The sequence below is a fragment of the Schistocerca cancellata genome, chromosome 10 (assembly GCF_023864275.1).
Source record: "Schistocerca cancellata isolate TAMUIC-IGC-003103 chromosome 10, iqSchCanc2.1, whole genome shotgun sequence".
NCBI classification, from domain to species: Eukaryota; Metazoa; Arthropoda; class Insecta; order Orthoptera; family Acrididae; genus Schistocerca; species Schistocerca cancellata.
Genome location: NC_064635.1, coordinates 121,193,062 through 121,207,349, shown reverse-complemented (window position 1 = coordinate 121,207,349; position 14,288 = coordinate 121,193,062). Strand labels below are relative to the sequence as shown.

Genomic DNA, 14,288 nt, shown 5'->3' with positions numbered 1-14,288 from the left:
CTAAATACATTCTTTGAATGTATTTCATGCTTGCTAGATGCTTCAGTGCCACTGCACTGTGATGGAGCTGTATATTCTCTGTGTTTCCTGAGCCACATGGTAGGGCCACTTGCCTGTTGACCTGCTCCAGCGAATGCACACCCTTGTGATGGCGAGTGAGTAAATTGCTGGTCACAAGCATCTGCACTGCATGCAAAGCGAGTTATTAGGGACAAATGCCAATCAAGCGGGTTCACCATATAGAGTTCAGTGCTCTAGCACGAGACCACTCGGGGCCAGGATTAAGTTATTAATCTTTTAATTTGTTTGATGCTCTCCTCCATCTTTTCCTATCTTGTGCTAGCTTTTTTATCTCTAAGTAACTACTACAACAAACTCCATTTATAATCTTATACACTCTGGTCTGTGTCTGCCTGTACTGTTTCTCACCTCTGCTGCTTCCTCCAACACTCTTCTAACTATTCCTATCTGAGAATAGTGAATGTCCTACTGCCCCTATTTCTAGGAAGGTTCTTACATAGGCTTGTTTTCTTACCTATCCTTTTTAAATCATTTTCGTTTCATGCTGTAACTCTCACTGAACTGTTAATATCAAAGAATGGAAAATCCAGGATGGAATGTCACAGTATTATAAAAAGGAAAGTTGCTACTCACCATATAGCAGAGTCGCTCTTCACAGATTGCGAAGTGAAGGTCTTGTTGATCTTGACTCGTAAGCCATAGGACTGACTTGGAAGCAACATGATGCATACCTAGATGCTGTGTCAGGAGTTCATGACATGGTCCAACTGAAATGTTACATTGTCTGCAATCTCTCTGTCAGTCATTCTTCGAGTGATAAACACAGTTTTGTTGACGTTCTTGACATGAGTGTTGTCTGTAGACGCCGAAGGGTGTCCTGAACGAAGGTTATCATTAACTTCTGTCCGGTCATTTGTAAACCGTGTGAACCATCTGTAACACCAAGTATGGCTTAAGAACTCATCACTGTAGGCTTTCTGCATCATTTGGTGTGCCTCTGTAAAGATTTTCTTGAGTTTCACTCAAAAGTCAATGCAGATGCCTTGCTCCTGTAACATTGCCATCTCGAAATTCGCAGACTGTGCGACACAATGTTCTACTCAATACAGCACTGAATAATAACTGATAGACATACAACAGTGAAACTTCCAGCAGTTACACATTAAACACAGATGTGTGCAGGGATGCCAACCACATTTTGCTCCAACACACCATTGGTGTAAAATTACAAATGTTCTGGAATTTTTTGAACAGACCTCTTATATATGTGACATAATAAGCTAATAGTCATTCTGCTCCCAAGTAATAAGCCTACCATCATGATACATCTTTCTGGGACATAAAACTCATACAATTGAATTAATGTGTCCTAGTTAAAGGGAGTCTACAAATGATTGTAGGCTTATTGAGCAGAGAAATGATAACTGTTATTCAATAAATGAGAAAGTACATGGAGCCCAATACACATATCTTTGATTTCTTTACAAGAGAATATGAAGAGACTACTAGAGGAGGAAGTCTTTGCTTCGCAACTTCTGATTTAGAAAAAATTATTCTTGACTTTCTCGTGTACACAGTCTGTGGGTTACAACCAATATTAGTTCTGTTATACATAACATTATATTCATTTACAATTAGGTGGTTCTCAGACAAAGTACTTATTTCATTATGATTAATAAAAGGTAAAATGAAGTACATCTTTTGCAAGATACATTTCACAACCAAGGAATCATCAGTGTGAAACACTAGCTCGGAAAAAGGAAGAATCGGTAACCGTTCAGATTGCTCACAGCATTTTAAGCATTGAGATTCCACTTTGTGTCCAGTGGCACCCCAAAAGCCACTACTGCTAAGTGATTTCTAGGCTTTTGTATCTTCATGTATTGGACTGAATAGATAGTTTTGTTTTATCTTCTCCAATTCTCCAGTTGAAATTTACTGCCATTTTCATGCTTAATACACTTTAAAACAGACTCACCACTCATGGCAACTGTTGTTGTATGACACTTTTGAATCATTGAATAACTGTTGCATGATAAAGTTTCATTAAACATTTTTTACCTTATAAAGGTAATCTATTTGAGTTTGAATTTAAACTTTTACATGCAAGTAATTGTATATTTGTACAGTGTATTATGAAAGATCTTGTATATGATTTTAGTGGTACCAATACCACCATTCTTACAAAAATAAAAGAAATTTAATTATATCAAATTATTTATATTATTAAACAGTTCTAAATGCTTCAGTAATCAATAATAATAATTACAAATGTGTAACAATTTATAGTTTGTACAGTAATTTCATATTAACTTTCATGTAGTTCATTATATGATAAACTCTTTTCAGTTTACAACACGATTTTTCATATAGTATTTTGTGTCTGTACACATGTATACTCAATACAAATGACCTGCTACTGACAATCAACAAAACCTTGATCCTGGGTATGTGGTTCTTGAGTAAACCTATGTCACAATGTTCAGTTTCATCACACTACATTTGCCATGTTTGCCACCACCCCAGTCCATGGCAGACAGCATCAAATGATTGACATGGAGAGGAGCACCTTTTCTCTACATGTACATCAATACTCTGCAGTGGACCTCAAGTCTTGCGGCGGAGGGTACCCCATAGCACTACTAGTCATTTCCTTTCCTCTTCCACTCACAAACAGAATGAGGAAAAAACAACTGTCTGTATGCATTCGTGTGAGCCCTAATTTCTCATATCTTATCTTCATGGTCCCTACATGCAATGTATGTTGGAGAATTTTTCTGCAATCAGCTTCAAATGCCAGTTCTTTAAATTTTCTCAGTACTGTTCCTCAGAAAGAATGTCAACTTCCCTCCAGGGATTCCCATTTGATTTCCTGAAGCTTTATTCAAACCTACCATTAACAAACCTAGCAGCCCATCCCTGAATTGGTGTGATACCTTACCTTACTTTAATCCAACCTGGTACAGATACCAAACACTCAAGCAGACTCAAGAATAAGTTGCACCAACATCCTACATGTGGTCTCCTTTACAGATGGACCGTACTTTCCTAGAGTTCTGCCAATAAAGTTGACCATTCACCTTTCCTACCTCAATCCTCATATGCATATTCCATTTCATATCACTTTGAAATGTTACACCCAGATATTTAAATGACTTCACTGTGTCAACCAGGACACTACTAATGTTGTATCCAAACATTATGGGTTTGGTTTTCCTGCCCATCTGCATTAACTTACATTTCTCTACATTTAGGTGCCTTTTTTCACACCAACTACAAATTATGTCTAAGTCATCTTGTATCCCCTAAAGTCACTAAACTTTGACATCTCTCCGTACATCAGAGCATCATCAGTAAACAACTGCAGATTGCTGCCCACCCTCTCTGCCAGATCATTTATGTATACAAGAAATAATAGTTATCCTGTCACACCTCCCTGGGGCACTCCTGATGATAACCTTGTCTCTGATGAACACTTGCCATCGAGAACAACATACTGGGCTCTATTACTTAAGAAGTCTTCGAGCCACTCTGATATCTAGGAACCTATTCTGTGTGCTCATACCTTCATTAACAATCTCCACATTAACAATCTCCAGTGAGGTACTGTGTCAAATGCTTTTTGGAAATCTAGAAATTTGGAATCTGCCTGTTGCCCTTCATCCATAGTTTGCAGTATATTTCATGAGAAAAGGGCAAGCTGAATTTCACATGAGTGATGCTTTCTAAAACCATGTTGATCTGTGGATGTAATTTATTATATTTTAACTGAGAATATGTTCAAGGATTCTTGAGCAAACCATTGTTAGGGTTATTGGTCTGTAATTTTGCAGGTCCATCCTTTTTCCCTTCTTATACACAGTGGTCACCAACAAGTTTTTCCATTCACTTGGGACTTTGTGCTGGGAAAGAGATTTATGATAAATGCAAGCTAAGTAAGGGGCCAGTGCCATTGTGTACTCTTTGAAAAAAGATTCCATCTGGACCTGCTGACTTGTCATTTTCAACTTCTTCAGTAGTTTCTCTACACAGGGATGCTTGTTACTATGTCATCCATATGGGAGTCTGTATGATGGTCAAACGATTGTATGTTTGTTTGATTCTCCTGCATGAACAATGTCTTGAATGTGAAATTTAATATTCTGGCTTTTGTTTTGCTGTCTTCAACTGCCACACCATACAGGTCAACAAGTGACTGGATAGAAGCCCTAGACCCAAGTAGTGATTTTACGTAGGACCATAATTTCCTCGAGTTCTTTGTCAGATCTTTTGCTAAGGTATGACAGTGGTAGTTGTTGTATGCTTCATGCATAGATATTTTCACAGATGTTTGCCTCTCTCCTAACGTTTGCTTGTCATCATTTGCGCATTCTATTTTGAACCAAGGGCTCAACAGATTGTGCTTCCTCAGCATTCTCCAAATCTTTTTGTTAAACCATGGTGGGTCTTTTTCATTCTTAATCCACTTACAAAGGCAATCAATTCTACAGACCACAATTTACAATGTGGTTAAACCTTGCACATAATTCCTTTATGTCAGTATAAGTGATGTCATTTCACTACCTAAGTGAGATGCTAACAACTACTTATCTGCACTTTCTAGCAAAAATACTCTCCTAGTCACCTTAACTGATTTATTACATCTACATCTACGTGATTGCTTTTCACAATAAAGTGCCTGACAGAGGGTTCAGTGGACCACCTTCATGCTGTCTCTCTACCGTTCCACTCTTGAACGGCATGCAGGAAAAACGAGCACTTAAATTTTTCTGTGCGTGCCCAGGTTTCTCTTATTTTATTGTGATGATCATTTCTCCCTATGTAGGTGGGTGCCAACAAAATGTTTTCGCCATTGGAGGAGAAAACTGGTGATTTAAATTTCATGAGTTCCCGTCACAACAAAAATCGCCTTTGTTTTAAAGATCGCCACTCCAATTCACGTATCATGTCTTTGACACTATCTCCTCTATTTTGCGATAATACAAAATGAGCTGCCCTTCTTTGTACTTTTTTGATGTCATCTGTCAGTCCCACCTGATGCGGATCCCACACCGTACAACAATACTCTAGAATAGGGTGGACAAGCGTAGTGTAAGCATTTTCTTTGGTATACCTGTTGCACCTTCTAATTCTGCCAATGAATAGCAGTCTTTGGTTCGCTCTACCCACAATATTGTCTATGTGATCATTCCAATTTAGGTTATTTGTAATTGTAAATCCTAAGTATTTAGTTGAATTTACAGCCCTTAGATTTGTGTGACTTATCACGTAATCAAAATTTACCTGATTTCTTTTAGTACTCTTGTGAATAACTTCACATTTTTCTTTATTCAGGGTCAATTGCCACTTTTCACACCATACAGATATCTTATCTAAATCATTTTGCAAGTCAATTTGATCATCTGATGACTCTACAAGACAGTAAATCATGGCATCATCTGCAAACAATCTAAGACGGTTACACATATTGTCTCCTATGTCGTTAATATAAATCAGGAACAATAGATGGCCTATAACACTTCCTTGTGGAACGCTGGATATTACTTCTGTTTTACTCGATGACTTTTCATCTATTACTACGAACTGTGACCTTTCTGACAGGAAACCACGAATCCAGTCGCACAACTGAGGCGATACTCCGTAGGCACGCAGTTTGGTTAGAAGATGCTTGTGAGGAACAGTGTTGAAAGCCTTCTGGAAATCTAAAAATATAGAATCAATTTGACATCCCCTGTCGATAGCAATTACTGCTTCATGAGTATAAAGAGCTAGTTGTGTTTCACAAGAATGATATTTTCTGAAACCGTGCTGATTATGTGTTGATAAATCGTTTTCTTTGAGGTACTTCATAATGTTCGAATACAGTATATGTTCTAAAATCCTACTGCAAATTGACATTAGTGATATAGGCCTGTAATTCAGCGGATTACTCCTACTTCCCTTTTAGGGTATTGATGTTATTTGAGCAATTTTCCAGTCTTTAGGTATGGATCTTTCTGTGAGCAAGTGTTTGTATATAATTGCTAAATATGGAGCTATTTTATCAGCATTCTCTGAGAGGAACCTGACTGGTATACAATCTGGACCGGAGGCCTTGCTTTTATTAAGTGATTTAAGCTGCTTTGTTACATCGATGATATCTACTTCTATGTTTCTCATCTTGGCAGTTGTTCTTGATTGGAATTCAGGAATATTTACTTTGTCTTCTTTGGTGAAGGAGTTTCGGAAAACCATGTTTAATAACTCTGCTTTAATGGCACTGTCATCAGTGACTTCACCGTTGTTATCACGCAGTGAAGGTATTGATTGCGTCTTGCCACTGGTGTGCTTTATGTGTGACTAGAATCTCTTTGGGTTTTCAGTCAGATTTCGAGACAGAATTTCATTGTGGAAATTAATTAAAAGCATCTTGCATTGAAGTATGCGCTATATTTCAAATTTCTGTAAAACTTTTCCAATCTTGGGGATTTTGCGTTCTTTTAAATTTGGCATGCTTTCATAACCATAGTTCCAATGACGTCATGATTATTAACCCCATTTCTATACCAACATTGCAATGCTTTCAAGCCACACCAACACTGTGAAGAGCAGTGAATTGTCTGCTATGCCTGCCTGGATTGTGTTCTCATTGCATAGTCCAGCACACATATACTGTGGCATATCTATCTACCCTTTCACACATGTGTCACTGTTGCAATGACATACCATGTTAGAGAGAAAATGTCATCACATGAATAAAGTCAATGTGATCCAAGAATGGTGTTTTGGCTACTAATCATAATGCCCTGAACCCCATATTTGTTTTGAGCAGATGCTTAAACTATAACTAATAATTGTCAGCAATGGCAGGTAAAGATACCTGGTACAAGCAGTTACTCTCATTCTGCCAGTAGCCTTGACAAAGAAGATAAAGAATGAGACAGAGTTTCAAAGCATCCTCTTGCCCTATGGGTGGGAAACTGTCCCTAAAAGGAGGAGGAATCAGAAATGGCTTACGGCATGAGGATGCAGAAGACAATGGAAGCCACTGGCTATTCACTGGACATATGGCCTTAATGAGAAAAGTTTGATGGTGATCTCTCCATTGGAAAAAGTTTCCATCCACCATTCAGATCTTTGGGACAGGACTGCCAAGAGGGAGGTAACCATGAGAAAAGAATTGAATAACCAATACAAGGGTAACATTTCACAAGTTGTAGCATGGAATGTCGGAAGTTTGAATGTGGTGGGGAACCTAGAAAATCAAAAAATAAAAATTCAGATGCTTAATCTAGATACAGTGGGGGACCAGTGGATTGAAATGGAAAGAATATAAGAATTTGTGGAGTGTGAATATAGGTTAATACCAACAGCAGCAGCAGAAAATGGTATAATGAGAGTAGTACTCTTAGACTGAATAATAACAATGGTCTACTACTATTTTGAATCTGGTGCATTATATATTGATACCTATGTGTTTTTGATACCTTTAGAAGTGCAGTATAATGTAGGATTTAACAACACCACGTAGAGCAAGAACTGAGCAGAAGACAGGCAGAGGTAAAAGTAGAGAGAGCTATCAGATAAAACACTCCTTCAGATTTAGAAATACACACATATGTTCATACACACACAACTCAGACACACACGACCATTGTCATTTACGGGCCCTGAGGCCCAATTTCAGTGAGTAGTGGATGGTAATGCTGGTGCAGTAGGGGTTGGGGGTGGGGAGGACGGATAGCTGGGTAGGGGTGGGGGACGATACTTTAGTGCTGCCAGTGGGAGTGTGCAGAGGTGTGGCACAGTCAGGGTGGCGGCTGTGTGCATGTTTGTGGGGGGTGGGGGGTGGGGGTGGGGGGGGGGGGTGCAAAGGGAGAGAACTTAACTTGGTTCTGGATGCTGTTTACAATTGACATTCTGAAGTGCCTTTGGTCTTGGTACAATAATCTTATTCTCACATATCTCTGATACTTGGCAAAGTGTCTATACATTTCTCTTCATGGCTATGTACAGGAATATGATAATCTTATTAGGCGCAGACTGAAAATTGACTACAGACAAATGCAGACTAATGCAAACTGGTGCAGACAAATGCAGACTGGTGCAGACAAATGCAGACTAACTAATTGGAGGTCTGTACACTCGATATAATACCTCGCGCGTTCAGTTATCACTGCACGAGTGTGATCTGTGAGGAGAAAAGGTTCTACATTAGCAGCAATCTCGTTGGCTGTGTTACATATTAATATGCAGATCAGCGGAAGCAGAATTTGGTCCGTCTTTATGGCAGCGCCATCTCGTAGTGCAGAGATGGACGAGTGCTGCGCCTGCGCTGTTGTGCTTAGCGGGGCGCACTCTAGTGGGAAAGTTGTGTACGTGCTGACCACGCGGAACTATGTACACAACACAGAGAAGGTAAAAGGATTACGCAGGTGCATTTGGGGCATAGAAGGCAAGTGTGAGGCTGGGGTGATAGTGCAGAAGAGAATGAGAGACAGGTGGAGGTAGAAACTCACGAAGGTTAAGGAAAAAGGATATGGTGTAAGGAGAGTTTCTACTCACAAACTTCAGAAAATCTGGTGGGGTGAATCCAGATGACACAGTCTGCAAAGCAGTTGATGAAGTCAAATATACCATTTTTTGCTTATCATGCTCATCAACTGGGTGGTCTGTCTGTCTCTCTGCCAGGGATTTGGCTGTGCCCATTTGTGTGGAAAGACAGCTTAATTGCAGTCGTGCCCACATAGAATGTGCATAGTGGTTGCATCAAAGTTGGTAGACCCCGTGGCAGCTTTCACAGTTAGTCCTTCCTTCAACAGGTAGGAGATGGCTGTGACAGGACTGTAGTAGGTGGTAGTGGGAAGATGTATTGGATAGATCTTACATATACATCTGCTGCAGGGATATGGATCGTGGAGCAAAGTGTTGGGAGCAGGGTTGGAATAGAGAGGGACAAGAATATTGCCAGCTTCGAAGGCTGAATACTGTTGGAGGAGAGATTAAATGGACAGTGGGGAGAAAATTTCTTGTTTCAATGTACAAGAACTGGTCAGCATCCTGATGGAGCATATGATTCACTTGCTCTTTGCCTTGCTGGTACTGAGTCATGAGGGTGTCAGTTTTTTGTGGCTGTTCAGCAGGTATATGGTAGAGGGTGAGTGACTAGGGAGACATTACATGGGAGATATGATTCTGGACAAAGTATGGAGTGTAATTTCAGTCTGTGAAGGCCTTAGTGAGACCTTCAGCATATTTTGTGAGGGACCACTAGTTACAGCAAATGTGACAACCACAGATGGCTAGGATGTATGGAAGGGACTTCTTGGTGTTGAATAGGTGGCAGTTCCTGATATGGAAGTATTGTTAGTGAGTAGCATGTTTGATGTGGATATAGATACTGATGGAGCCATCCTTGAGATGGAGGTCAACATCAAGGAAGGTGGCTTGTTAGGCTGAAGAGGACTACACAAAGTGACTAGGGGAAAAGTATTGAGTTTCCAAAGGAATGTGGATATGGGATCCTAATCTGTGATCCAGATCATGAAAATATAATTTTTGAATATGAACCAGATATTGAGTGTGAGATTATGAGTTACTAGAAAGGACTCCTCCAGATGACCCACAAATAAGTTAGTGCCCTGTGGATGCCTGTGGTTGTACTGTGAATTTGTTTCTAGTTTATGTCGTCAAAATATGAAGTAGTTGGGGGAGGGGGAGGGGGATACAGTTGATCATGGTGACCAGGAAAAAGATTGTAACTTTAGAATCAGTTGGGTGTTGGGGAAGGTTATGTTCAGTGGTAGGCAGGCCATTGGCATTGGGAATTTTAGTGTAAAGGGAGTGCTGTCAACACTGATTAGCAGGGCACTGAGTGCTAAAGGAAAAGGAAATGTGCAGAGTTGATAGAGGAAATGGTTGGTGTCTTTTATATAGGACAGGTTATGGGTAATAGGCTGAAGGTGTTGGACCACAAAGGTAGAGATTCTCCCTGTGGGGGTGCAGTATCCAGCGAGAATGAGGCATCATGGGTGGTTTGGTCTGTGTGTTTTAGGAAGCATTAAGAAGGCAGGAGTGGTGGAGAGAGAATGGAGATAGACTCAGAGAGAGATTCTGGGATGGACCTAGAGATTTAAGGAGGGACTGGACATTAAACTGGATTTCAAGAATTGGCTCATTGTGGGCAGGTTTGTAGGTGAACATATCTTATAGCTGATGGAGTCTCTCCACCAGGTAATTCCTGCAGCACATAACCCCAGGGGTAAAGCCTTGGGTGACAGGTAGGATTATAAGGTTGGGTTCAGTCTTCAAGTGTTGGTTTGCTGTTCTTTCTGTGGATGTGAGGTTGGTTTCCTTGTTGAGGGATTTGGGGAAATTGATGAGGCAATGCTGGAGGTTAGTAAGTTTGTGAAAGTTGTCTGGCAGTGGTGCATGAGGAAAGAAAGTGGATCACAGTTAGATGAAGGAATTAACTGAGTAAAATAGGCCTCAATATTGGTTTTGGGTTGAGTATAACTGATAGAGTTCCAGCATGATCTCCAGTACCTTCTCAAATCCCATTACCCATACCAGAACCTCTCCACCGAGTCTGTCTTGCATTAATGGCCACTGCCAAATTGGGGCCAAAAGACAGCTAGACCACCAGGTTATCAAATGTACAACATAACACATTGTGCTTGACTTCAATGTCTGCTTGACAGCCTGTGTCATTTGGACTCTTCCCACACACACCACGTTTTCTGAATTGCACAGTTGGTATCTCTTCCTAAAATGTATGCACCATTCTTGTAATATCCCTGGCCCCAACCTTCACTAGCATCTGTCCCCATTCCAGCCTCACATGTGCCTGCTATCCTATCAGGCATCAGAACCCAAAGATGACAGTGGTCATGTGTGTGTTTTCTACATCCGAAGAAGGACTCTTGTCTGATAGCTTTGCTACTTCAAATTGTACCTGTCTGCTGGTCAACACCACCTCTGTGGCGTGAGTAGCTATCTATCCTCTTTGTATTGTTGTTGATCCATCCTGGATTTCCCATTGTGGGTTAGAATGGATCCCTTTGGCCACAGGACAACCTGGGTTCAATTCCTGGCAGCTCTCCAGGTTTTTTCTGAGGTAGGGAGATCTGGAATGGTGTTCACTCCACCTCATGAGCAAAATGAGAAACAGTGACAATCTCATCATCAGGATTCATCTATTGAAAAAACAGCTGAAGGAATTTGTGACAAGTCCCACAATCATAGATCGTTCCTTGTACTGCCTTGGGGGTGGGAGTTGGCTGGTCAGAACAGGCCTAAAACATAATACTTGAATAGTGTTAACGTTATGTTACAGTAAATAAAGTCATAAGTTCTCTGCCTAATATTAAGTTAAGACTCTTGGAGAGTTTTGCTAAGTCTCTTGACAAAAATGGGATGGCTTTCCATCATTTGAAAGACTTTTTCCTAAGATTGGTGAAGCCATATTGAGAGAAAATGTGTTTATTGGGCCAAAAATTAGATAATTGTTGATCAATGAGACCTTTGATACTACATCTACATCTGCATACATACTCTCCAAGCTACCATATGGCACATGGCAGAGCCTCTCTTATCTTGTCTACTTGGTCCTTACACAAAATGTACATTATGTATTCTGCAGTCAGCCAGAAATGCTGAATCTCTATATTTTCTCAATAGTGTTTTGTGAAAACAACATAATCTTCCTTCCAGGGGTTCCCATTTGAGATCATGACGTGCCTCCATAATACTCGCATGTTGACCAAACCTATCAGAAAGAAATCTAGCAGCATGGCTCTGAATTGGTTTGATGTCTTGCAGATCCCAAACACTCAAGCAGGTTTCAAGAATGGGTCAGTGTTCTATATTCAGTCTCCTTTACAAATAAGGTGCATTTTCCTAGAATTCTTGCAATAACTTCCCTACTATTGGTCTCATGTGCTTGTTCCATTTCGTGTCATTTTCCAACGTTACACTTAGATATTTAACTGATGTGACTTTGTCAAGATGCACACCACTAATACTGTCCTTGAACATTACAGAATTGTTTCTGCTGCTCATCCACATTAACTTAGCAAGCTGCAATTCTGTTTAAGCCATTCTGTATCCTCATACAGCTACAGCATCATCAGCAAACAATAGCAGAATGCTGCTCATCCATTCTGTCAGATTATTTATGTGTATCGAGAACAAGATTAGTCCTGCCATGTATCCCTGTGGCCCTCATGACAACAGTCTTTTCTGTCATGAACATTTCTTGTCCAGAACAACATACTTAGTTTTATTACTTGAGAAGTCTTCAAGCCACTCACTCACGACTTTTGAATTACATGTTTGAATTTTTTCCAAAGCCATTGTTGACTGTTTTTTCAGAAACAGGAGAGAAACTCAAGTTAAAAAAGAAATCCTGCAAAATTTGATGGTAATTCAAATTATGGTTATTGTTTTGGCTCCTCTGACCTGGGATTCTGAGTGACTTTCCTGAATTTTGCCCCTTGTCTTAAACTTCTCCAGTCCTTTTACTTCACCTCACTTTCTTACTCTTCAAGCCTTGTGCCAGAAGAAGAAGCCACTGGCTCTAAAAGCTTGCATACCTAAAACCTATTTTTGTATGTGTGTTGTCCTGCCTCTGCTTGGTGTGTAGATTTTTTATCTATCCAATTATTTGGTTTTATTAATATTCACCACATATTAGAAAAAAATTATACAATGTTGTTATTATTCTGAATCTCAGAAATGTGATGAGATAGAAGAAATCTTGTTGCACCTCTTAATTCAACATCTCAAATTTATTTGAATCCACCCATTTAAAAACTAGGCATAGAAAAAATGTTTCCGAGTGCCCATTTTTCCACAGTGTCTCTGACCTCATCCAACTGATCTCACGTCACTGTGGCTTCCTGTAATATTAAAATAAAAGTTTTATTTGAATAAGAAGTGAACTGTTTTGTGTATGAATTCTTTATTTGGATTTCTATTTTGTTGCAGTACTGGGCTGCGAAACCTGTTAGTCCATTGGCTTCCTCTGAGTCTACGAGCTTTTCCTGGGCTTTTTGATAAAATCTATTATCCAGAAACACACAACCTTTCCCTAAGAGGAGCAGTTGGAATGATACGGATTGCTTTAAGAGAGGGAAATGTGAGTATTTATTATCTATATTACTCCCTCATTTTTCGTTTTAGGAAAGATGAGTTTATAAATGTTAAAGTGGATGAAGAACTATTTCATTCTGTAAGGTAAGGATCATATATGTAAACAAGTAACAGTATCTACACACTCTTGTAGAATTTCTTGATATGACTTAATTACCAAATTGTTGGTTATGCAACTGAGTTAAGTCTTTGATGTGCTGACTACAGGACAACCATACTATCTAAATAGTCATTAATTCGTTCATTCATTCCATCATTCATCAGGAGAACCTTCAGGGATTCAGAAAAGGAAATCATGGAAACTTCTCCTGTGTACCATATTAACAATAAACAGTCAGTGTACTACTGAACACCATTGATGCTAATGTCAACTAAATTTAATCAATGAAGTTAGAATGAAAGTTGTTACTTTGAAAACATCTGCTGCCTCCTCAGTTTTGATGCACAGCTGCTGTTTATCTACTGTTAGTAACTTAATATTTTCAGAATGAAATTTTGACTCTGCAGCATAGTTTCAACTTAATATTTACTCACTTACAATGATACAAAGGAAGCATTGATATACATCTGTAAATTGTATGTAAACACTGGGTCATGGTTACAATACGTTACTGCTTATCATGTAGCTTTACAGTGAACATTGCCACTTGCAATGTAGCTAACAAAACTTTTCAATCTCTGAATGGTGATAACGAGGTTATTTGTAGAATGAGTGGCCAATGAGGTATGTTTTTAATTTTCTGTATCTACCTGACTGCCTCAATTCTTTGCTTTCAGTATGTCATGTGAGAAACAAGAAACGTGCAAGTTGGATTTCACATGATTAGTGTTTTCAGAATCCATGCTGGGTGGCATGGAGCAGGTCATTCTGTTCAAGATACCGCATTGCATTTGTGCTCACAATATGTTCTAAAATTCTAAAACAAATGGATGTCAACAATATTGGATGATAGTTTTGTGGATCACATCTACAGCTACACATACATCCAAGCTCTGTGAACCACTGTGAGGTGTGTGGAAGGGGATATGTCCCACTGTAACGGCTTCATTAATGTATAGAGTTTGGGAATAATGACTGTTTAAATGCCTCTTTGTGTGTTGTAATTAATTTAATCTTGTCTTGTATTATATCCTAC

The 14,288-nt window shown here is 39.4% G+C and overlaps 1 protein-coding gene across 1 annotated transcript in view; it reads left to right on the top strand.

Moving 5' to 3' along the window:
* Nucleotides 1-14,288, top strand: part of LOC126106344 (uncharacterized) — a 261,730-nt gene that overhangs the window by 77,726 nt on the left and 169,716 nt on the right. Inside the window, exon 8 of the mRNA XM_049912595.1 lies at nucleotides 12,988-13,138. Within this exon, the coding sequence (XP_049768552.1) occupies nucleotides 12,988-13,138 (151 nt within the window). The remainder of the gene's footprint in view (nucleotides 1-12,987; nucleotides 13,139-14,288) is intronic.